This window comes from Schistocerca nitens, chromosome 3, assembly GCF_023898315.1.
Source record: "Schistocerca nitens isolate TAMUIC-IGC-003100 chromosome 3, iqSchNite1.1, whole genome shotgun sequence".
Classification (NCBI taxonomy): domain Eukaryota; kingdom Metazoa; phylum Arthropoda; class Insecta; order Orthoptera; family Acrididae; genus Schistocerca; species Schistocerca nitens.
In genome coordinates, this window is record NC_064616.1 from 750,058,882 (window position 1) to 750,083,092 (window position 24,211).

At 41.4% G+C, this 24,211-nt stretch overlaps 1 protein-coding gene across 6 annotated transcripts in view; it reads left to right on the forward strand.

Moving 5' to 3' along the window:
• The window catches only part of LOC126248748 (CLIP-associating protein 1-A), a 275,249-nt gene that overhangs the window by 86,014 nt on the left and 165,024 nt on the right, over positions 1–24,211 (forward strand). For 4 of the 6 annotated variants that reach the window (XM_049950080.1, XM_049950082.1, XM_049950081.1 and 1 more), the window contains exons 11-15: positions 4,054–4,074; positions 5,277–5,434; positions 5,528–5,637; positions 9,814–9,940; positions 14,378–14,631. In XM_049950080.1, the coding sequence (XP_049806037.1) occupies positions 4,054–4,074; positions 5,277–5,434; positions 5,528–5,637; positions 9,814–9,940; positions 14,378–14,631 (670 nt within the window). The remainder of the gene's footprint in view (positions 1–4,053; positions 4,075–5,276; positions 5,435–5,527; positions 5,638–9,813; positions 9,941–14,377; positions 14,632–24,211) is intronic. The other 2 variants (XM_049950084.1, XM_049950085.1) reach the window with 1 other exon arrangement.

The following is a 24,211-nucleotide window of genomic DNA, read 5'->3' on the forward strand; positions in this document are numbered from 1 at the left end:
AACAAGAATTTTTGTGCCAGTTTGTGGTCACAGATGAAGCTTGGGTGCACTACTATGCCCCAGACACAAAACAACAGTCAAAGCAGTGGAAACATGCCGATCCTCCGCCTTAGATGAAGGTTAACTTCAAATGAAGAATTGATAGCAGGAGTTGACAACTATTTCGCAGGCCTGGAGGAAACTCATTTTCATTATGGGATTAAGGCTCTGGAACATCATTGGACAAAGTGCATTAATGTACAAGGAGACTACATTGAAAAATAAAAAAAAAAGTTTCAGTGATAAAAGTACTTTTTTTTTTCTTTTTTTTTTCTTTTTTCTATTGTGTTCCGAGAACATTTGAAACCACCCTTGTAGCTTGCTTAAACTGCTGCCTGTCTTGAACTTCCGTCCTTATCATTCCCCTGTTAATATTAACACATTACAGTACATGAACTATTGCAACATATTTATACAATTTATGTCTCTTGAAAAGTTGGGTTTTGAGGTCTGCCTAGTAGATGTCTCAGTGCTTCACTGTTCATCTGTCCGTAATATGCTGTCCAAAGGTGTGCATAATGATGTTGTGTGTTATACTTCCTTTTAGAGTTGAATATGTTGTGGGGTACAAGGTGTTGATGACATGAAATCTTTTTGTGTCAGCAGTTTCATCATCATGTTTTATGTCAGTTCCAACATCATATTTTATATCAGTTTCAGCATCATTTTTATGTCCATTTTGACATCATGCTGCCAGGGAGAGTGAGAATGCTCTCAACCCTTCACCCTCAAGATCTCCAAGGACACACACACACACACACACACACACACACACACACACACACACACTACAATTGATAGGGTGAGCAACAATCTGTGACTGCTAATAGCATTGTAGCATATGAGAAAGGATCATTATTGAGTGGCTGTAGCGAGAGACAGAATTTCTGTTTAGTGTAATGTGTGGTAGCTTGCTTGACACATGGAAGAATGTGAATGAGTGCATATGAGTAAGAAAAACATCCTGTAATGTTAGAATACAGTATTAATGGTGTGTTGCTTGACACAGTCATGTTGTTTAAATATGTAGGTGTAATGTTGCAAAGCGGCTTGAAATGGACGTATCATGTAAGGTCAGTTGTAGAGAAGGTGAATGGCTGACTTTAGTTTATTTGGAGAATTTAGGAAAGTGTAGCTTATCCGTGGAAGAGAGAGCATGCAGAACACTTGTGCAGTTCTTTCTGGAATAGTAGTCAGGTGTTGGGAGCTGCTACCAGGTAGGATTAAAGAAAGACATTAAAGTTATTAGAGGCATGCTACTAGATAATGTTATCAGCCGGTTCACTCAGCATCTGAGTGTTACAGAAATACTCTGTGAATTCAAATGGTGATCACTGGAGGGAGAACAACACTCTTTTTGTGAGACACTGTTGACAAAATTCAGGTAACTGGCATTTGTGGCTGACAGCAGAATGAGTGTACTGCTGACAGCATACATTTCACATAGGGACCACAAATAGAAGATGCCTAGCAGTGATACAAGGTATGCTTCACCATGCACCCTGCACCATATGGTGGCTTGCAGAGTACAGATGTAGATTTAGTGGAGACAAGATTTTGCCTTAAACATGTGCTTCAATTTTATGTACTTTACCTTGGAAGCATGTCTCCCCAGACCATTTCAGTGCTTTCCAAAGTTGCTACAAATGTGAGATAAACCGTATAAGCCACTGAAGATAAGTAAAACATTTGAAACTGGTTTTTAAAAGTAAAATGATCATTATCTACTGACTGGTTGCTGTCTTTACTGTGTTATTTATTCTAGAAACAGTCACAGGTTCAATGAATATCAGTGTAATCTGTTACCACTGATTAACAGCAGCCAAAAGCGTACTCTGCTCATGCTCTGGTAAACTTAACTGAAAAATGTTGGTTTGTTAGCCCTTTTAAAAGGTATGTTCATACCTTTAGTTTTGAGTATGTGTCTGTTCCATTAACAGATGAGGAAAAATATTGTTTTGTGGCAATACAGATAAAATAAGTACTTAAGGGCAGTTTATACTGCAGAATGCAAGATACTGAATATTGCTTTAACTATTTTATGTTTGCTATTTAGTTTGATCCCTGACGTTTTTTTTTTTTTTTTTTTAAGTCTTCAGTGGGTCATTAATTAGCTTATTAATAACAGTCTGCAAACATTGTCATCTTTCTCATATTTAAATGTGGCCTGCTTCTGTATTTGTTTATAATGCATTTCTGTGTATATTATAGTTATAAAAGCAGTCTTACCCGTAAATATAAAATATTAGTTAAATAAATCATCAGTTCATATTATTTTTTCTGCATTCATGCAGAACATTACATGTAGGCAAAAATTATTAATTTCTTTGAATATCATGGTATGGTTTTACTGAAATCACTCTTATGCATTGGAATGTGGGTGGTGCTGACAAGTACAAAGATCCTTTGCTTAACCACAGATCCCTGCAAAAATCTTGAACACATTAATAATGGCTAGTAACAATTTAAAGGGCTATTACTTCTAATGCAATCAACCATTCTTTCCTGCCACAGACATTATACCCTTGAAGACTACCCAACAATCCATCTGTTTCACATTGCTGATTACTCATTATTGCTTCATATATAAGGGGAAGTCAAATCAAAATGAGCATAGTGTGCACATTGGTAGTGCAGGTAGCTGTGTGCGTGGGAGTGCCCTCCATTGGCAGTCAGGAAAGAACAGGGTGATGCTCACCTCTGTGCCATTTGTCTGTTAAACATGCTTGACGTGAGGCCAATGAATTGAATGTGTGTTTGACTTTTCTATGGATTCTGGGAGAGAGGAACAGCAAGGTGCAGTTTTTTACTGCAGAAGGATTGTCAGGAAGGGAAATTCATGCCTGAATGAGTGCTGTATATGACAAACACAGTACGTCACGTGCACGTGTGATTGCATTGAATAAACATTTTTGAGGAGGTTGGGTGTCATTGAAAAATAGCAGTCTTCCAGGACTGGCTCATCATATCATTACTGCTCACGTCATTACTGCAGTGGGTGTTCCGTCACAAATGACCAACGCCAGAGGGTGTTAGATATTTGCCTCGTGCTGGGCATCAGTCACAGTACTGCTCACACCATCATGACAGAGCATCTGAAGTTCTGGAAAATCTGTGTGCAGCTGGTTCCCCACAGCCTAACAGAGTAGCAGAAGTTGAGCAGAATTTCTATATCACTGCAGCACTTGGAACAGTATCACAGTGAAGAATATTGTGTCCTGTCCCACACTGTCAGAGGTGGTGAAACATGTCATTATTTTGAGCCAGAGAGTGTCAGAACCAACAATGGAAGCATGTGAATGCCCTCCTACCGTGGTAAATGGACACTGCAAAAACGTGAATCAGACTATCGAGTCCAAACGCCTAAGAATGTTGATGGAGGGCATGGCTGTGTTGCAGGGTAATGTCCACCAATGTTTTGCCAATTTTGTTTTGACTATACTGCAGAAATTTCACTGGGAAGTTCATACACATCATCCATACAGTCCCAACGTCTCCCCAACCAATTTCCATACTTTTGAAACCATGAAGAAGACATTCGTGGCTATCAAGTTGCTTCAGACGTAACAGTGCAATGCCTGGGTACGAAAATTGTTCCGTGGGAAATTGCAGACATTTTTCCACAGAAGCATTGACCATCTTGTCTGACAGTGGGATAAAAGTATTAAATGTTACAGTGATTACTTTTGAAATAATAAAGAAATTACTTACTACTTTCCATCTGTCTCATTTTCATTTGACTGCCACTTATGGATAGACCTGCCAAATAATAGAGCATATGTTTGTTTGAAAATGATATTATCCACTTCCTATGTCTGTGTACTTGCTTGTGTGCTTGTACCATTAATGCTTTGTATGTATCTTCAATATTTGTAAAATGACTGCACCGTAATTAATCCCTTTCACAATTTTGCATGTATGTTATGTCCATTACTCACATCCTTAACACAGTTTTTGTTCTGCATTGCATGTTAACAAATGCTTCAAGAAATATGTCCCGATTTTCTTCATCAGGAACTCAAGGCAGTAAAAAAGGTATGTGATTTAGCTCATATTTTACAGTAATATGTCTTACAGGTCTCTCTTTATTTATTATAATACTTTTTATGTGACTCCCTCATGGCTTGGGTCATACCTTGAGCAATGACAACACAAGAGTTTGGGAATACTGTATCTGTCATTATTGGACAATACAACAGTTATTTGTGGTATTTTATGTTGACTGTGTTCCACAGCAGTGGTAAAAATGACATCATGTAACACATCAAGTTGATGTTCAATTTTTTGATGGTGCGACCAGTTTTGATTAGAGACAGTTATCCAGCACAAACACAATGCCAAAAATAGATCATCTCTAAATAATGTTTAGTCGTGCAGAGAGAGATGCATGGAGGGTTAATGCTGTCATGTTATACTGAGGCTGGAGTGTTCAGCCATAGTTGAAGACAAATGAACTCTTCATGGTTAGGGATCCATGATATAACAAAATTGGCAGCTTATAGAAGAAAGCTACTTCCACAGAGTTCACATATCACATAGCATTAAACTTAAGCTTTTAGTCCAATTTAGTCATGTAGTTTGATGATGGAAGTTATATACATTACTGAAGAGAGAGCAAATGAGAAGATATTTGTGCAGTTTTGTAATGATATGGCTCACAATAATTATGATAAAGTGAAAAATGAGCAGTGGTATAAGGAAAAGATAGATTGCTACTGGCCGTAAAGATGATGCATTGAGTTATAGACAGGCACAATGAAAGGACACTTACGCATTAGCTTTTGCCAAAGCCTTCATCAGAATAGGAAACACACACACACACACACACACACACACACACACACACACACTGATTCACACAATCAAGCACACCTCATGCATACATGGCCACCATGTATGGCATGCAGAGACCAGCCCGTACTGGTTATTGTGTGTGTGTGTGTGTGTGTGTGTGTGTGTGTGTGTGTGTGTGTTTGTTTGTTTTCCTTATCTGAAGAAGGCTTTAGCCAAAAGCTAATGTGTAAGGGTCTTTTTGTCGCACCTGTGTGTAACTCAACATGTCATGTTTGTAGTGAGTAGCAATCTATCTGTTCCTGTTATTGTTAATATTCGACCCTGTATTTTCCAGTGTTTGAAATCAGCAGTGATATTTATCAGAGGGTATACCTGTGCACAGGCCCTATTCAAAATTTAGATGGATTAGAGATACTAACTAAATCTTTTTTACACAATTACAGCAACAGCGGGAGCAGTGGATGAGGAGCATTTTGTGAGAGTTTTTGAAGAAGTTCAACCAGCCACAATTTTCACTTTGCGAGAATTGGAAGAAGAGCTAACTAAAATAACTGACATCATTAATGATCCAAATAATGATTGGTCAAAACGTGTTGAGGCGGTTAGTAATGTGATGATTAGGATTATAAGTGTTAATAAAATTGATTTCTTAAATTGATTTTTTAAAATAAGTAAAAACTTTTGTGTATTTCAGTTGAAAAAACTACGATCTGTTGTAATTACTGGAGCTGCTAAGCATGAGGAATTTTTCAAACACTTACGTTTAATGGAGACACCATTTTTAGGAGTTTTGAAAGATCTGAGGTTAGTACTTAAACTTTGTTCTTTTTAAATTTCTCTCTGTAGTGCAGGTTTCTCTCAAGCTCTGAGATGTCACTTTTTGATAAACAAGAGAACTGTTAATGATTCTGCGTGGAATTGTGAGAGTGATATTAATAGTTTTTTGGCTGCTCAGTAAATCAGTGCTTCAACAAAATTGTGTATCAGAAATTCTGTGACACACATTTCATGAATGAAGCTGTTCATGGCTACCTTATTGCTGTGATAATTTTGTTAGTGTATTTGGGCCTTTGGGCCATGTTACTGAACATGTGAATGAATTATTGAGAAGTATTGGATTGTTAATGAAATGTTGGAGTTTATTGAATAGGAAGAGTAGATAGGGGAATGTAAAGTACAAACATTGAAACACACTGAGCCACGGGACTCGGTCCTTAAGGCATAGAACTTGCATGTGGAAAGAGCAGGATTCAAATCCCCAACCAACCATTCAGATTTAGGTTGTTCTTGGTTCCTGAATCATTTGAGTACTGGAAAATTTTATTGAAACAGCCATGGCAAATTTCCCAAAATCACTTAATGCAAATGCCAGAATGGGTCTTTTGATATGGGCACTACTAATTTCTTAAGGCACATGCCGAACTGGGTATTTTGAAATGGACACTTCTGATTTCTTTTGCTGTCTAAACCCTATCCAAAGTTGTGCACCATTTTTACTAACCTTGCCACTGATAGGATGTTGAACCCTAATCTTCTTTGGGAAACAAAGTAGACAAAGTGTATATGATGAAATAATAACGTAGAAAAGCTTGTGATGATACTCAGTAACAGTGATAATACTGCTAGTGTAAATATTGCAGTAACTAGACATACATTCAATATTAACAGTTAAGAAAGCAGAAAAATAAAGTGTGCCTTTGGCACTGAAAGAGTCTTCATGGATGTTGTGTGGTCCAGTGAGAAAGAAAAAAAAAAATGACTGTAAAGAATGCCAGAATGAGATTTTCACTCTACAGAAGAGTGTGCGCTGATATGAAACTTCCTGGCAAGTTAAAACTGTGTGGCAGACCGAGACTCGAACTTGGGACCTTTGCCTTTCGCTGGCAAGTGCTCTGCCACCTGAGTTACCCAAGCACGACTCACGCCCCGTCCTCACAGCTTTACTTCTGCCAGTACCTCGTCTCCTACTTTCCAAACTTCACAGAAGCTCTCCTGCAAACCTTGCAGAACTAGCACTCCTGAAAGAAAGAATATTGCGGAGACATGGCTTAGCCACAGCCTGGGTGATGTTTCCAGAATGAGATTTCACTCTGCAGCTGAGTGTGCACTGATATGAAACTTCCTGGCAGGTTAAAACTGTGTGCCGGACCGGACCCCCCTCCAGGCAGATCACTTCCTTACATTGAACTGTCTACCTTACTCCAGCAACTGCCCCTGTTTCTCCTCTTGGACTTCAATGTCCACCACCCACTGTGGGTGGGGGGTGCCACTTCAATGGGTAGGGTCTCTTAATTGACCAGCTTATTATGGACTTCGATTTGTGTCCCCTCAATGACGGTTCCCCTTCAGTGCAGCTCATGGCACCTTTATTGCTATCAATCTCATCATCTCCTCCTATGCTCTCGTGGCTTCCCTACATTGGTCATCCCATGTTGACCTTTGTGACAGTGACAACTTTTTCTGGTGATTCTATTGTTCCCCTGCTGCCGTCAGGCAGACAGGCCCCCACGTTGGGCATTCTACAGGGCCAATTGGCTTTTATATATGTCTGCTGTGCACTTTGACACCTCCCTCTTGAATTCCATTGGTGCAGTTGTGCAAGGCATCCCTGCCATTATCTTTGTGCTACTGGCACTGCTATCCCCCTATCCACAGACCCCCTTCGTAGTCGACTGGTACCGTGGTGGACCCAGGATGTTGCAGTCGCTGTCCAGGACCACCGACGGGCGCTGCAGCAATTAAAACGACACCTTGCACAGACCGACCTTCTCACTTTTAAGTGTCTCCATGCTAAGGCTCGTTACCTTATTAAGCAGAGTAAAAAGGAATGCTGGGAGCGCTGTGTTTCCTCCCTGGGCATGTATGCCTCTTCATCACAGGTTTGGTCAAAGCTCCGTAGCCTTCAGGGCGGCTAGTGACAGTCAGCTGTCCAGGGTCTTAACCTCCAAGGTGTTCTGTGCACTGATCCATTGTTCCTTGCAGAACAGCTCCCGACACACTTTGCGATGGCACCGGTGTCCTCTTCCTATCCTCCTACCTCTCTCCGGCAGAAATGCAGAGTTTTAACAGACCCACCTATGTTCCAGCCCGCACCACGCTGGCCCTATAATGAACCCTTCACTGAATGGGTATTCTTGCAGGCTCTAACCTCTTCACAAGACATGGCCCCAGGGCCGGATTCCATCCACAACCAGGTGATCCAACACTTGGACACTCCTCAGAGGCAACATCTCCTGAAGATCTTCAACCGCATTTGGCTCACGGGTGTTTTTCCGTCACAATTACGAGACTGTACTGTTATCCCTGTCCTTAAGCCCAGGAAGAAGCCAACGTCTGACATATGTAAATGGCTTGAGAAGATGGTTAGCTTCAGATTATATTGGGTACTCGAATCTCAGGGCCTTTTGTTCCCATATCAGTGTGGCTTTTGTGCAGGACGATCTCCAACTGACCATTTACTCAGATTGGAAACAACCATCCGACAGGCTTTTACTAACCACCAGCACCTTGTCGCGGTTTCTTTGACCTACATAAGGCATACAACGTGGCTTGGTGCCATCACATTTTAGTTACCCTCCATGACTGTGGCTTCCGTGGGCCCCTTCTGATTTTTATCCATGAATTTTTATCTCACCAGCTCTTCAGAGTTCGAGTTGGCACTTCACGCAGTGCCCCTAACAGTCTGGAGAATGGTATCTCACTGGGTTCTGTGCTAAGTGTCACACTCTTCCTCATAGCCATCAATGGACTTCTAATCTCTGTTGGGCATCTGCTTGGTGTTGTACGTTGACGATTTTTGCATCTGGTGCAGCTGCCACTTGGTAGCATCTGCTGAGTGACGGCTCTTAGGTGCCATCCGACATGTCTCCGTGTGGGCCTGAATGAAAAAATGAAAAAAAAAGTTGAAAAAATTGGCATTTTGGAGACAATGTTCCTAATAAGTACTAGGGAAGTGTTTTGGTTAAAGCATACTAAAATCTCTGAAGCACGTCAACATCTACTTGTTTCAAGAAAATGAAGAAATTAGAGCAAGGCCTTGGTAGTTGACACATTAGAGTGCACTCTCTCGGTTTATGCACTGCATGAAAACCAAGTGAGATGAAATAAGAACACTATTAGAAGAATGGATCTAAGATGTATAGTTCCTTATGCACTGAAATGGATTGTAGATGTATTATGCATGCAAAATTGACAAATAGTAGATCCGGTAAAATTAACAAATAGCATACCTGGTAAAATTGACAAATTGTATATCTGTATGTCATGATTATACCCAGGTGCTGATGGGTGAGAAATGGCAGATTTATAGTTAATCAACATGTGTTCAGCACATTCTTTCTAGTAATTTAATTTTAAATGGAAATGACTTAAATGAGTTACGTGAAGACAGTTATTATTATTATTATTAAAAATTGCACATAATTGATTTATTTAAGTATTCTCTTCCTTCAGTATTTTAAAATATGAGTGCTAAGGTAAATGTGTTAATTACATTGCTTCCCTACTTGTGCGAATGTGCAGTAGCATTACTGGCATGATAATATGGACTGGTATTGTTTGAAACCTGTACATTGTATTTGGCCTGTTTCAGGGAATGTCAGAGAAAGAGGTCATAGTAAAAAGAAAGGCAGTTACAGTTTTCTAAATTTCATGAATTTTTATTAACAAGATAGGAACTGTTAAGTATCTGTACAGTCTGTGTTCAGCATAGATTCCGAAATTTTATTGGTGTACACCATTTGTGTCAAGAGGAACTTAATCCTTCACATGTATTTAGGAATTATGTCGCAGACTCTGCAGTCCTAGTTTGTTATACCAATGTGTTTTTGGTACAATACACAGTCTGTTATTACATGTCGGTAGAAATATATCACACATTTCAATATTTAAACATTGCTACTACAGGTTTGAGATCCTGCAAATGCTTTAATTATGTGTTAGAAATGATATCTTACTATAACATCATTCTGAATGTTACAGGTCTCAGGTTGTGAGAGAAGCGTGCTGCACAATAGCTTTTATGTCTCAACAGCTAGGCTCGAAGTTTGACCACTTTGCAGAAATTATTCTTGGCAATCTAATTAATCTGATTCCAAATTCAGCCAAGGTATGTTGACCTCATGTGGATAACTATTTAAATATTAAGATTCTTGACAAGAATAACAAGAAAAGGATGTACAATAAGTAGAAATTTCATAAACCAACTTCTTCTTTGGAATTTCCTGTGTTTAACATTTAGCTACCTAGTATGTGCAAGTAGTTTTGATTTTGTTTGTGTGGATATTATAGCTGTCCAAAAACCCAAAGGAGCTGATTTTCCCCCCATGACAAACAACTTGTATGCTGAGATGGTCCTTTGCTTCCTTACTAAAGTGCGCGTCATTTATGTTGGCGGCCGAGATTAGGTTCGTTCTGCGCATCTGACTTCACAAAACACAATCAGCCAATGACCAGAGAACAACATTGCCAGGTCTCGACTGCAGTGCAGAGCACGGACGAGTGTCTTCAGTTTTAGAAACGTTCAGTCAAAAATAAAGTAATAGAACAAAAGCAATGTCTTGATAGCAAACTTTCTTTTATAGGAAGTTTGGAAAAAATATTCTTTATACCAATTGCTTCATATTCTATTAATTAATTAAACCAAACAAGCAATAAGACTCCTAATTCAGGCGATAGCAAGGAAAGGTGTTTGTATCAATCTCACGAACCGCTTTTTCGCAATAAAGAACAGCGGTAATTGTTTATTTCCTATTGTACTTCGACGAAGCGTGAGTAATTCATGGTCATACCAACAGTGTTTGTCAGTATTTTGCCTGACTTGTTAAGAGTCCTCATGGAGTTATGTCATCAGATGAGCTATGTTAGCGAAATGGTTAAGGTGTTAGGCTGCTAAGCGAAAGGTTATGAGATCGAACCTTGTGCGGTGCGTGAAATTTTCTTTATTTAAAAACAATATTGAAGTGCCTTGCTTCACGAATTTTATTCGTTTGAATGCAATTTTTTTAAATTTCTAGTGCTTTGTCTCTTCATTAACCCTTTCGCTGCTGCAGACACGTGCTCCCCGCATTCCGCTCTGTGCATGATTTTGTCATCACTGCACTGCTCGCCTGTGCAGACAAATGGTGTTCCCACTGCTTTGACACACTTATCATTTGATTTCACAAAAACTATTTGGCCCAAAAATTTGATTTTTACACGTCTTCTTGACTGATACTTTCCTCCCATAAATGACTTAATTTTGTTTCGATGTTCAACGCAATTATTGTGCGGCATGAAATGTAGTAAACCATTGCACGAAATTTTGAAGAGTTTGCAGAGGTAAAAGTCCATAGCGTATACTTTCCGTATGGTCGATTTTAGTTGCCACAATGTTGAGAATGAAATGTGGACAAGATACCTAAATTTCATATAAAATTTACTGCATAACAATATATCATTTAAGTACCACATAGGTGTCGTATGTAATACTGAGAAATATTCCGTCTTTCGCGACTGTAATAAAAGTTTTATTTACATCGGGCGCATTTGGCTTTATTTTAAAGCACTTCAATCAATGAAAGGTATGGCACATACACAATGGTACTCATGTTCTCTCTCTTGTTTTTGTTCCACAGTCACAGTTTACCAATGGTACTGAAACATATTCCCCTTCTGCAACTGTAATGAGCGACTTATTTAGACCAGACGCATTTCTCTCTTTTGAAGCATCATCAGTGGACAGTATTTTGTCTCCTCCATTGCCAAGTCACCTTTCGTAGTTTTTTGCTCCGGTAACACAATATTCAACGTTTGTGTCGGCTGATCAGTGTTTTAGCAAATAAATGCTGTTTGTGTGTGCTACACACAAAAATTATATTTGACATAGCTCAGAGCACTTCACTGATAAGACGGTATATTCAAGTCCTAATGTTTTTGTTAGTCCACAGTTTTGTTTAATGTATTTTGTCTACTTCCTTTTGATTGATTGAAGTGCTTTAAAATAAAGCCAAACGTGCCCGGTGTAAATAAAACTTTCGTTACAGTCGCAAAAGATGGAATATTTCTCAATATTACATACGACACCTATGTGGTACTTAAATTAAATGAGATATTGTTATACAGCAAATTTTATATGAAATTTAGGAATCTTGTCCACATTTCATTCTCAACATTGTGGCAACTAAAATCGACCATACGGGAAAACTCTTCAAAATTTCGTGCAATGTTTTACTATATTTAATGCTGCATAATAACTGCGTTGAACATCGAAACAAAATTAAGTCATTTATGGGAGGAAGGTATCAGTCAAGAAGATGTGTAAAAATCTAATTTTTGGGCCAAATAGTTTTTGTGGAATCGAATGATAAGAGTGTCAAAGCAGTCGGAACCCATGTGTCTGCACAGGCGAGCAGTGCAGTGATAAAATCGTGCACAGCGCGGAATGCAGGGAGCACGTCTTTGTAGCAGCGAAAGGGATAATGCGGCCGTGGTGGCTTTACTTCATGACCTGCGCTCTCCCCCCTAAACGTAAGTTTGTGAACTATGCTATACAGTGGTGCTGCTTCTCTTGGCGCGTGCGTCGTGTGCAACTGGCAACGCGTCTGGGCGGGCATGCGCGATCCGCCAAGATAAAAGAATTGAACTATAGCAGCTTCAGTTTACAAATTAAACATCAGTGATGACAATTAGTACCCATGCCCCTTACCTTTTCTGATTTTGTATTGTTGTGCACGAGTTCATACACAATGGTAAGGAGATGTAGACTACAGAGTGTTACGGCAACTGTCATCATAGGAAAGCTGGACAGGAACATAAATGATTAGCAAACAAGTTAACACAGTAATCAGAAGATTTACTTAACTTGTATTTCTCCAAGTGTACAGACTCATTACAAATAAGGCAGCAAGAATTAAGAAGTCCATCTCATACAATAACAACTAGGATGAGGCTCACTGTACTAAAAATGATTGATGGTGTCATAACAACGAGGCTCCAAGAGCAAGTGGGTTCAGTGGCTGCTGCCACCTGTCATATTTTGTGGCAACAGAGGTCACAAGTGGTGCAGAGTTGCTGGCGGCATGATCTCAGTGGGTGCACACCATTGGGTCCGCCAGATTTTGCGTGACCACTGTCGGCGTCTAACGGAAATCTGCAATTTTGTTGCCAACTTCGTGACACCATTGGGTGGTATCAGTATGTGATATCACATGAATCATTCCATGTGATTCACATAAGGAGAATGATTTACCATGCTCACCTTCTGTCCATATAGTAGTAGATTTCTCACTACGAAAGGAGAAATCAGTAAGAGAAGGCTGTCAGTCACATCACTATGATTTCATAATATATTTGTTGTATTGTTACCTTTTTTATTTGGAGGCAATGTTAAATGATTGTAAATGAAACTTTGTTTAGTGTGTAGCAGTAATGTAGTTTTGTGTAAGAATTTGTAACATTATGGATGTTGTTGTTATTTTCAGTTGTGTGTTTTTGGAATATGCGGTTTAGAGAAGTTGCTTCGTTTTTAATCCAGTATATTAAAAAATAAATTACAGAAATAATTTTGACCAGTTGTAATCTTCAAGAGATGCGGCACCTAGGCGTATTAATAGAAACACACACAATACTTTTGTGGAAAGGCTATGTTTTAGCATTCTTTTAGGATGAGAGTTGAAGTAATAGTCAAATGATTTACAGAAATGTGGAAAAGGGGGGGGATGATAAAAACTGGCCAGTCCATGTCCCAACGTTGCAGTTGGTTAGTGCAAGGTCCTTATAGTCTCTCTTAAACTGGATTCTTTGTGACCCACCCTTGTTTCCTATCTTCCCCAAACTCATCTTAATGTTTATCAAAGCTACTGCCTTATTGGAATTGATGTTATTTCGTAACTACTAGTTTGAAGGCTGCAACCCTGTTGTTAAGTGTTCGTGCTCATTGAAGACAGACAAGCTTTCATCATATTACTTAGGAGACTCATCAGTCTCCCCCCCCCCCCCGGTCTCTCTCTCTCTCTCTCTCTCTCGCTCTCGCTCTCTCTCTCTCTCTCTCTGTGTGTGTGTGTGTGTGTGTGTGTGTGTGTGTGTGTGTGTGTGTGTGTGTGTGTGAGGGGGGGCATGGGCGCATGAGCATACGCTGAGCAGTACGATGACAGCTAGTCTGGTGGCAATGTGCATGAGTGCTAAATAATGGTTAGTGGCCTTGAGAGTATTGCTGTCAAAATAAACAATGTAACTATGGAAGAGCTATTTCCAAAAAAGACATTTGTAACTCATCTTTTTAGTACAGTTACTACAAATCATAGCATTAAAAGTACACATTGAGTAAGGTTTGAGATTTTGATAGAAGATATTAACAGCCTATAATGTCGGATAACATTAATAGGGCGGGACTGGATACTTTATTAAAAATTAAATCTGTGCTGATAGTATGAAATTGCAAGGGGAGATAGCATGTACTCATCAGTAGAACTTACAAAGAAGTCTTCTTCTCACTAGAGTGTTCTTAAGCATCCATTTTATTATTTTCCGAGTACCTAACAATTATATTTCATTTATTCATTCACAGGTAATTGCAACTGCTGGCCTTGTAACAGTACGCTTTCTCATAAGGTACACTCACTCGCAGAGACTGATACCAGCAATAATATCAAATATGGAATCAAAATCTAGGGAAATCCGACGAGCATGTTGTGAGTTTCTTGAATTAATTCTTCGTCTTTGGCCTGCTCATACACTTGAGAAACAGGTTGCAAACCTGCAACAAGCTGTGAGGAAAGGAATGTATGATGCAGATAGTGAAGCTCGGCAGTGTTCCCGTAGGTAAGTGGAATTATGGTCATTATGTGAAACAGAATTCAGTTTCACTAAACTTAACTAAATATAGATTTTTTTTTTTGTATGTAATGGAGGCATTTTACATGTTGTATGTTCTGGATATATACGTATTATATAGGTTACAGATACAACACCTTGGTCCATTGCGTCCAGCTTGTGCACTACTTAATGTATGGAAGTAACATGTCGTCTTCAAAACGGTGTTTAGAATATACAGTACTGTATTTACCTGAGCGTGAGACCCCCCCCCCCCCCTCCCCTTCAAAACGGTGTTTAGAACATACAGTACTGTATTTACCTGAGCATGAGGAACCCCCCCCCCCCCCCTTCCTCCCACTTTGTTTGTTTTATGTTGCTCTTTGAGGAAAAATTTGTTTCTTAACATATTCTGTTGGTCAAAATTCCAAACTTTTATTGATATAAGGTATCTACCTAAAAAGATAACATTTCATCTGTTCTACACTTGCGCCATTTATTCATTGTCAGCATTTTGATAGCACAGGGAGAAATAAAATAAACAAAAAGAAATTGTTTACATTAATTTATATCTTCACTACCTTTTTTACAGTACTTACGACAGTTGTGTGGTATCTGTATTTTTAATCGTGAAGTCATCGTTTTGGCGGAACTTGAGAAAACAGTTATTTTTTTCTGAACACACAGCAGATTTCTCTTCTATACTGATACTAGAATGTTACAATGTCTCTTGCTTCCAAATATATCGTCTGCCCACTGCTCTCTCATTGGCTATGTAGAACGAGCAGCTGACACACCCCGTTGCTCGCGTCATACCTCACGGTAGGCATTGACAGCATTGCTGTTCAGCATACGTTACTGTGCAACTGGCCCCAATTTAGACTTTTGTGATCTTCTGCAGAAACACATAACCATGATTAGCAGCAGAACAAAATTTGCTGCCCACTCACCACTCCTTGCACTCAGTGTAGTTCTCAGCCAAGTTGATGTCACTGTTCCCCCTCCAACCATTCTGTAATGCTGTACTTGAGCAGAAGTGAAACACGGACAGCAATATCTTCCAGGGTGCAGGTCATACGTAACAACAGCAACTAATATATACGAATAAAAGATTACAGTCATGGTTCAGTCCAGTTCTCGAACTTCTACTCTTCCCGCTATCTAGTGACATCTGTTGGTGCCATGTCCGCAATGACTATTTTTCCCCGTAATTTATTCTTATGATAACAATTGCAGTCAGTTTAATGTGATATGTTTCATTTGTTAGACCTTTAATTCTCATTTAATTTTCATTCTCGTTTGATATTAATGTCACAATTGTGTTCTGAAGCTGATTAAAAATTGGTGATATTTTTCACCAGTATTGTAATAAGTGAACAGCAACTAAATTTCTCATTTGTAACCCACTTGGTGAATCATAACAGTTTCTCATAACCAAATAGAATATATATTTGGGTTCAGAATCAAGTAATGGGTTTTGAAGGACAAACTTTTTGCCTTTGAATGTTACCTTTACTTAAAAAGCACCATAAATGTTGGTGTATGGTATCCCTATATGTACAAGAACTTTTATTGCAGATCTGTTCAGATACCCCAAAAGTTTCGAAGTTGACAGAATTTAATGATATTTCCTCCTGTGTGTCACAAAATTGTCAATTTTTAAGCAGAACATTAGATTGTTGTAGTGGCTAGTTCATAGTTTCTTGCATATCCCTTGCACTAGTGCCACGCGTCAAATGTCACGTGATTGTTCGAGCAATGTCGATACTGTGTGGAGTGTTTCGTTGTATAGGGAAATCTTGAGACTATTCAAGTGAAATCATTGTGTGCTAAGCCCCATCCTTTGGAATTCTTCAAAATAAATTTGTACAAAACATTAATAGCCAAAGCTTCATCTGTAAATGTAAGACAGCCCCTATATTAATCTGTTAAACAATGTAAAAACGTTGAACACTGCAGCAATATTTTAATCAGCGAATATAAGACAGCCCCATATTTTTCAATTGACGAATTTGGTGGGGGGGGGGGGGAGAGAAATCCTCATAATTGAGTAAATATGGTGTACAGTATCAGACAGGCGTGTGTAATTAATGAGAGGTTTGTGTGTGCAATCAGAATTAAGAACATCCCTCAGTTGAAGGCACATTCCGTTCATCTTACATTATTCCATCAGTGACTACATCCCTCAGTTGAAGGCACATTCCGTTCATCTTACATTATTCCATCAGTGACTATCATACACTCCTGGAAATTGAAATAAGAACACCGTGAATTCATTGTCCCAGGAAGTGGAAACTTTATTGACACATTCCTGGGGTCAGATACATCACATGATCACACTGACAGAACCACAGGCACATAGACACAGGCAACAGAGCATGCACAATGTCGGCACTAGTACAGTGTATATCCACCTTTCGCAGCAATGCAGGCTGCTATTCTCTCATGGAGACGATCGTAGAGATGCTGGATGTAGTCCTGTGGAACGGCTTGCCATGCCATTTCCACCTGGCGCCTCAGTTGGACCAGCGTTCGTGCTGGACGTGCAGACCGCGTGAGACGACGCTTCATCCAGTCCCAGACATGCTCAATGGGGGACAGATCCGGAGATCTTGCTGGCCAGGGTAGTTGACTTACACCTTCTAGAGCACGTTGGGTGGCACGGGATACATGCGGACGTGCATTGTCCTGTTGGAACAGCAAGTTCCCTTGCTGGTCTAGGAATGGTAGAACGATGGGTTCGATGACGGTTTGGATGTACCGTGCACTATTCAGTGTCCCCTCGACGATCACCAATGGTGTACGGCCAGTGTAGGAGATCGCTCCCCACACCATGATGCCGGGTGTTGGCCCTGTGTGCCTCGGTCGTATGCAGTCCTGATTGTGGCGCTCACCTGCACGGCGCCAAACACGCATACGACCATCATTGGCACCAAGGCAGAAGCGACTCTCATCGCTGAAGACGACACGTCTCCATTCGTCCCTCCATTCACGCCTGTCGCGGCACCACTGGAGGTGGGCTGCACGATGTTGGGGCGTGAGCGGAAGACGGCCTAACGGTGTGCGGGACCGTAGCCCAGCTTCATGGAGACGGTTGCGAATGGTCCTCGCCGATACCCCAGGAGCAACAGTGTCCCTAATTTGCTGGGAAGTGGCGGTGCGGTCCCCTACGGCACTGCGTAGGATCCTACGGTCTTGGCGTGCATCCGTGCGTCGCTGCGGTCCGGTCCCAGGTCGACGGGCACGTGCACCTTCCGCCGACCACTGGCGACAACATCGATGTACTGTGGAGACCTCACGCCCCACGTGTTGAGCAATTCGGCGGTACGTCCACCCGGCCTCCCGCATGCCCACTATACGCCCTCGCTCAAAGTCCGTCAACTGCACATACGGTTCACGTCCACGCTGTCGCGGCATGGTACCATTGTTAAAGACTGCGATGGAGCTCCGTATGCCACGGCAAACTGGCTGACACTGACGGCGGCGGTGCACAAATGCTGCGCAGCTAGCGCCATTCGACGGCCAACACCGCGGTTCCTGGTGTGTCCGCTGTGCCGTGCGTGTGATCATTGCTTGTACAGCCCTCTCGCAGTGTCCGGAGCAAGTATGGTGGGTCTGACACACCGGTGTCAATGTGTTCTTTTTTCCATTTCCAGGAGTGTAGATCCTCCCAGCATCTGAGTACCAGCCGCACTGATTTATACCTGTTGCATACTAACATGTCCATTATTTATAAACATTTCGTGTTAATTCTCAATTTTAGTTGTCTGAATGAAACCAGAAAATAAATTTGCCTTAAACAATGAGTCCCTACATCTGTGTGTTAACATCTCTTGATATTCTGGAAGAAGGTGAAACTCTTGAGAGTTACACATGCTGTCTATGTTGATACAGCATAACAGTTGTCTCATTGAAATGGAATCACTTGTTTTCAGAAATTAAGTAATCTCGTGTACTGAATAAGGCATTGCACTTAATAAAGTATGAATATTTTCGGTATGTCACATAATGCAGTTCCTAAATACTGAAGAAAATCGATCTTAACAGCAAAGCTGCTGTTTATTAACTGTCTGACTTGTTCTGGGCTTTGTCTATTTTCACAAGCCACGTATTTGTATTTAGGAAATGGTTGGTGTGGACAGTTCTATTATTGATTTCCTTCTCGACAGCAATGTGTTCCAAATACCGGTGTGTATATCCAGATTTAGGTTATCTTTGATTTCCCAAATCTCCTTGTCTCCGCTGAAATTATAATTTTCCCCATGGACTCTGTAGAGGACATCTTTGAGAAATTTGCAATATAAATAAGAAACTCTGAGGGGTGGGGGGTAGGCAAAAAAAACTTGGAACAGAAAAATGTACTAGTAATTTTACTTCTTTCCCTAAAAACTAGTTCCCATGAGGTAGTTGTTGTTCTCTTGCTTAAAGTTTGAGCAGTTATGACTTTCAGTAGTATGATGGTACCATCACTATACTTAGCCTGACTTGGATGTTAGTAGTTATAAATAGTTGTCTGAGAATTCTTACTTCTTTGTATTCCATCTGCAACCCCCCCCCCCTCCCCCGTTTCCCTTTTTATTTGGCAACAGCTGCAGTGAGCTGCCATTTGTGGCCGATTAAGCTACATGTTGTCTCATGTCGAGCTGCCAAATTTCACTTGCTCTGATGTTTAGGCAGTACACAGGTGGCTGTTATTAGTAGTGATAGGTGAGACAACAGCTGTCAACTGTGATCTTGTATAAAGCTCTAGTGATTGTTGTCTGTTTTATATACTGCCACTGTGCCAGAAAACAGTTTGCAAAATCATGCAGCAGGTGTATTTACTGTGCAGTTGACACCACAGGTGACAGTTAATTGTTCATAAGTTCACAAAATAATAGCAGAACAAGAACATCTCTTGCAGTTTTGCATAACGATTGATGGAATTTACCGAAAGCTCAATACAAAATGGTACAGAAAATCTCCCAGGTTAAACTTGAAGAACTAAAAGTCTTTGGCCGTGTTGGTAATTGAGTGATGGGTAGTGCTCAGTGTTCCAGAACTGCATTTACACTACTGCATATATAAAATGACAAAAAAATGCATGACAGCTTAGCAATGGGGCTGTTACAACTGTATGGTGTGAGTTATATAGTAGTTACTGCAAACAACTGTTACGTCAACACCACTGTGCTTTGCAACTGGGTATTCATCACAGTGCAGACAGGTGACTGTTTTGCAAGTTCCTGTACTAATCGTGAGGTAATAATTGACGTTCACAAGATGAATACAGAAGTATGCATTGGTTGCATGTTTTATTGGCAGAGAGGTATGACTTACAGAACATGATACTCATATCAGGTATAGTTTAGGATGAATGAATATTTGAGATTGGATAGATGACTGAATAGCACTTTGTAACCTGTAGGAAAGATTTGTATCAGAATACCGATCCCTTTAGAGGACAAAGAATTAGTCTAAATCCCAGTGGAGTATTGATTGAGCTATTAAAGTCAGTGAGATGGCACAGAATGAGGAGAAATCTTTCTGGGTTGCTGATAGTGATGTAGAAAACAGCTGGGAAATGGCAGTTCATGGTACAGGAGAATTGTTTGTATAGCAGGTAGGGCAAATCCATTTTACGAGTGTAACATTTGGGAAGGCTTTCGCCATATTGGACAAGAATCACCATATCGGACAAGAACTGCATGCATAATTTGGGTTCGGGGGGGGGAGACGGCAGCTTGCTAGTTTAGTTTGGAAAATGTGATGAAGTACAGGTGTTAATTGCTCCATTTAAAGTAGACAGAGGTTCTGATCTAACCACAAGAATAGTTGGGACATAAATGTTGGCAGAAGTGTCGACTGATACGAAACTTTCTGGCGGATTAAAACTGTGTGCTGGACCAAGACTCGAATTTGGGACCTTTGCCTTTTGTGGGCAAGTGCTCTTCTAACTGAGCTATCCAAACACAACTCATAACCCATCCTTACAGCTATACTTCATCCAGTATCTCATTGTCTCCTACCTTCCAAAGTTCACAGAAGTTTTCCTGTTGATCTGTGAATGCCTCGAAGCAGGGGGAAACTACAGCAACTCTTTTTCCTGTGGGCATGCAGCTCCGCTGTTTGGTGTAATGAAAATGACATCCTTGTGGGGAAAATACAGGGTAATTATAATTAAAATTAAACTTTCGGACACTGTAGAAATAACACCCTCTGGTCAGAATCATATCAAATTGCAACGGAATGTTATCGGAGGGGGAGGAAAACGAATGGCAGAGGAAAAAAAAGAGTGTGAAAATTGATCAATAGATGGCACTGTATGTGGCAGAATACATAAATGAAAACACCTGTCATGCACACGACCCATTAAAGTTGGTCTAAACACGCCGGGTACACGGCTTTTCCTCCTTGCGCATCTGCGACATGCGCCATGACTGTCTCAATGCAAGATCACGCTCTGCTTGTAAAGCTGTATTACAAGAATGATGACTGTGTACACGTTGCTCTGCAGAAGTTACTGGCACAGAAGGGTTTGAAAAAAGTCGTTGGTCCGATGACTGCCGTGGGTCTGGAGAAAATGAATTCAAAATTTGGGTTCTTTTGGTGTGCACCCAGGTAGAAGGAGGAAATGAATTGATTCAACATCAGTGAAAGCAGTGGCCACAGCAATGCAGGAGGTGATGAGTGGTGGTGTGCAAACGTGTAGTGCACGGAGAACTGCCCGTACATTGGAAATACCTGTGAGGACTGTGTGTAAAATCCTTCTTTGCTATCCTTTCAAAATCACCCATGCACACCTTTGCTTTAGAATTTCTTGCTCGCATTGAAGTGGACAATGATTGGCCGTGGAAGATTTTGTGGACAGACAAAGCCCACTTCCATCTGACAGGACATGTCAATACACAGAACTGTAGAATATGGGCAACGGAAAAGCCACACACAAATCAAGCAGTACCAGTACGGCATCATTTATCATACGGCCATATTTTTTCGAAGAGACAGGTTCTTCCGGTCCTGTTACCTGTACCATCACGGGTAAGTTCTATGAGTGTCTTTCGTGCAACTACATATTTCCAGCTGTCCAACAGCGTGGATGTGTGGATGGGATCATTTTTATGCAAGATGACACACCTCCACACATTGCAAATCCAGTTAAGCAGTTGTTGAAGCGCCATTTCAGAAATGCTAGAATTATCAGCTACCATTTCCCTACAGCCTGGTCATCCTGATCACCTAATCTTAATCCATGTGACTCCTGGCTGTGAGGCTATCTGAAACATGTTGTGTTTAGTGTTCTGATTGCTGCATTGAAGTCTTCGCTGCATTGAAGTCACACATTGCGCAACACATTCTAAACGTGACCCCGGAAACACTTTGATTAGTTGTGGAACATGCTGTTTCTCAATTTCAACTTGTTGCAGAAAATAGTGGACATACTGAACATGTTTTGCGCCAGTCACATGGAAATTAATAATCGAATTTGATTTTGATTGATGCTTTATGTGGTTTTTGGCCTCAGGACAATTAAAACTGATTTTTCTCATCCAATGTGATATGACATTGCTGTGTTGAATGGGCTTACATAACTAACAGTATCACACCTGTGCACCCATGCACATTGAACAGTTCACTTTGTTCAATGTCAGACGTACGCCTTAGGCGTTGTTGTATGATTCATTTGTCGTTTTTAGTCGATCATTATTAAATTATGATGCTTACAGTGCCATCTATTGCTAAATTTTGTAACTACACTCCTGGAAATTGAAATAAGAACACCGTGAATTCATTGTCCCAGGAAGGGGAAACTTTATTGACACATTCCTGGGGTCAGATACATCACATGATCACACTGACAGAACCACAGGCACATAGACACAGGCAACAGAGCATGCACAATGTCGGCACTAGTACAGTGTATATCCACCTTTCGCAGCAATGCAGGCTGCTATTCTCCCATGGAGACGATCGTAGAGATGCTGGATGTAGTCCTGTGGAACGGCTTGCCATGCCATTTCCACCTGGCGCCTCAGTTGGACCAGCGTTCGTGCTGGACGTGCAGACCGCGTGAGACGACGCTTCATCCAGTCCCAAACATGCTCAATGGGGGACAGATCCGGAGATCTTGCTGGCCAGGGTAGTTGACTTACACCTTCTAGAGTACGTTGGGTGGCACGGGATACATGGCGGACGTGCATTGTCCTGTTGGAACAGCAAGTTCCCTTGCCGGTCTAGGAATGGTAGAACGATGGGTTCGATGACGGTTTGGATGTACCGTGCACTATTCAGTGTCCCCTCGACGATCACCAGTGGTGTACGGCCAGTGTAGGAGATCGCTCCCCACACCATGATGCCGGGTGTTGGCCCTGTGTGCCTCGGTCGTATGCAGTCCTGATTGTGGCGCTCACCTGCACGGTGCCAAACACGCATACGACCATCATTGGCACCAAGGCAGAAGCGACTCTCATCGCTGAAGACGACACGTCTCCATTCGTCCCTCCATTCACGCCTGTCGCGACACCACTGGAGGTGGGCTGCACGATGTTGGGGCGTGAGCGGAAGACGGCCTAACGGTGTGCGGGACCGTAGCCCAGCTTCATGGAGACGGTTGCGAATGGTCCTCGCCGATACCCCAGGAGCAACAGTGTCCCTAATTTGCTGGGAAGTGGCGGTGCGGTCCCCTACGGCACTGCGTAGGATCCTACGGTCTTGGCGTGCATCCGTGCGTCGCTGCGGTCCAGTCCCAGGTCGACGGGCACGTGCACCTTCCGCCGACCACTGGCGACAACATCGATGTACTGTGGAGACCTCACGCCCCACGTGTTGAGCAAATCGGCGGTACGTCCACCCGGCCTCCCGCATGCCCACTATACGCCCTCGCTCAAAGTCCGTCAACTGCACATACGGTTCACGTCCACGCTGTCGCGGCATGGTACCAGTGTTAAAGACTGCGATGGAGCTCCGTATGCCACGGCAAACTGGCTGACACTGACGGCGGCGGTGCACAAATGCTGCGCAGCTAGCGCCATTCGACGGCCAACACCGCGGTTCCTGGTGTGTCCGCTGTGCCGTGCGTGTGATCATTGCTTGTACAGCCCTCTCGCAGTGTCCGGAGCAAGTATGGTGGGTCTGACACACCGGTGTCAATGTGTTCTTTTTTCCATTTCCAGGAGTGTATTTATTTTTCTTTGGCCATACGTTCCCCCCCCCCCCCTTCTCTGATAACATTCTGACCAGTGGTGTTATTTCTACATCCGTTTAAAGTTTAACTTTAATTATAATTACTCTGTAGGTAATTTCATTGTGATATTGGTTGGTTAGACTTACCAGGAAGGAGAGCATTTTGCTTTCTACAACTCCATGATGTAGGCGCAGTGTTCATGCATTATGTTCAGTCACTGGTAAATATCATTTAGTACTTCTCAGTCAGAGATTCGATGTCAGACTATTCTTCTCATAGTAAAACTTTCATTTGTGCCTCATATACCAATTGTAAAGCATAATACTAGTCATGCCAGATCAACAATTGTGTACGCAACGAGCTCAGACACTAACTTTGGGAAACACATAGCTAATGAGCTGCAACATTATTTCTAAATTAATTGAT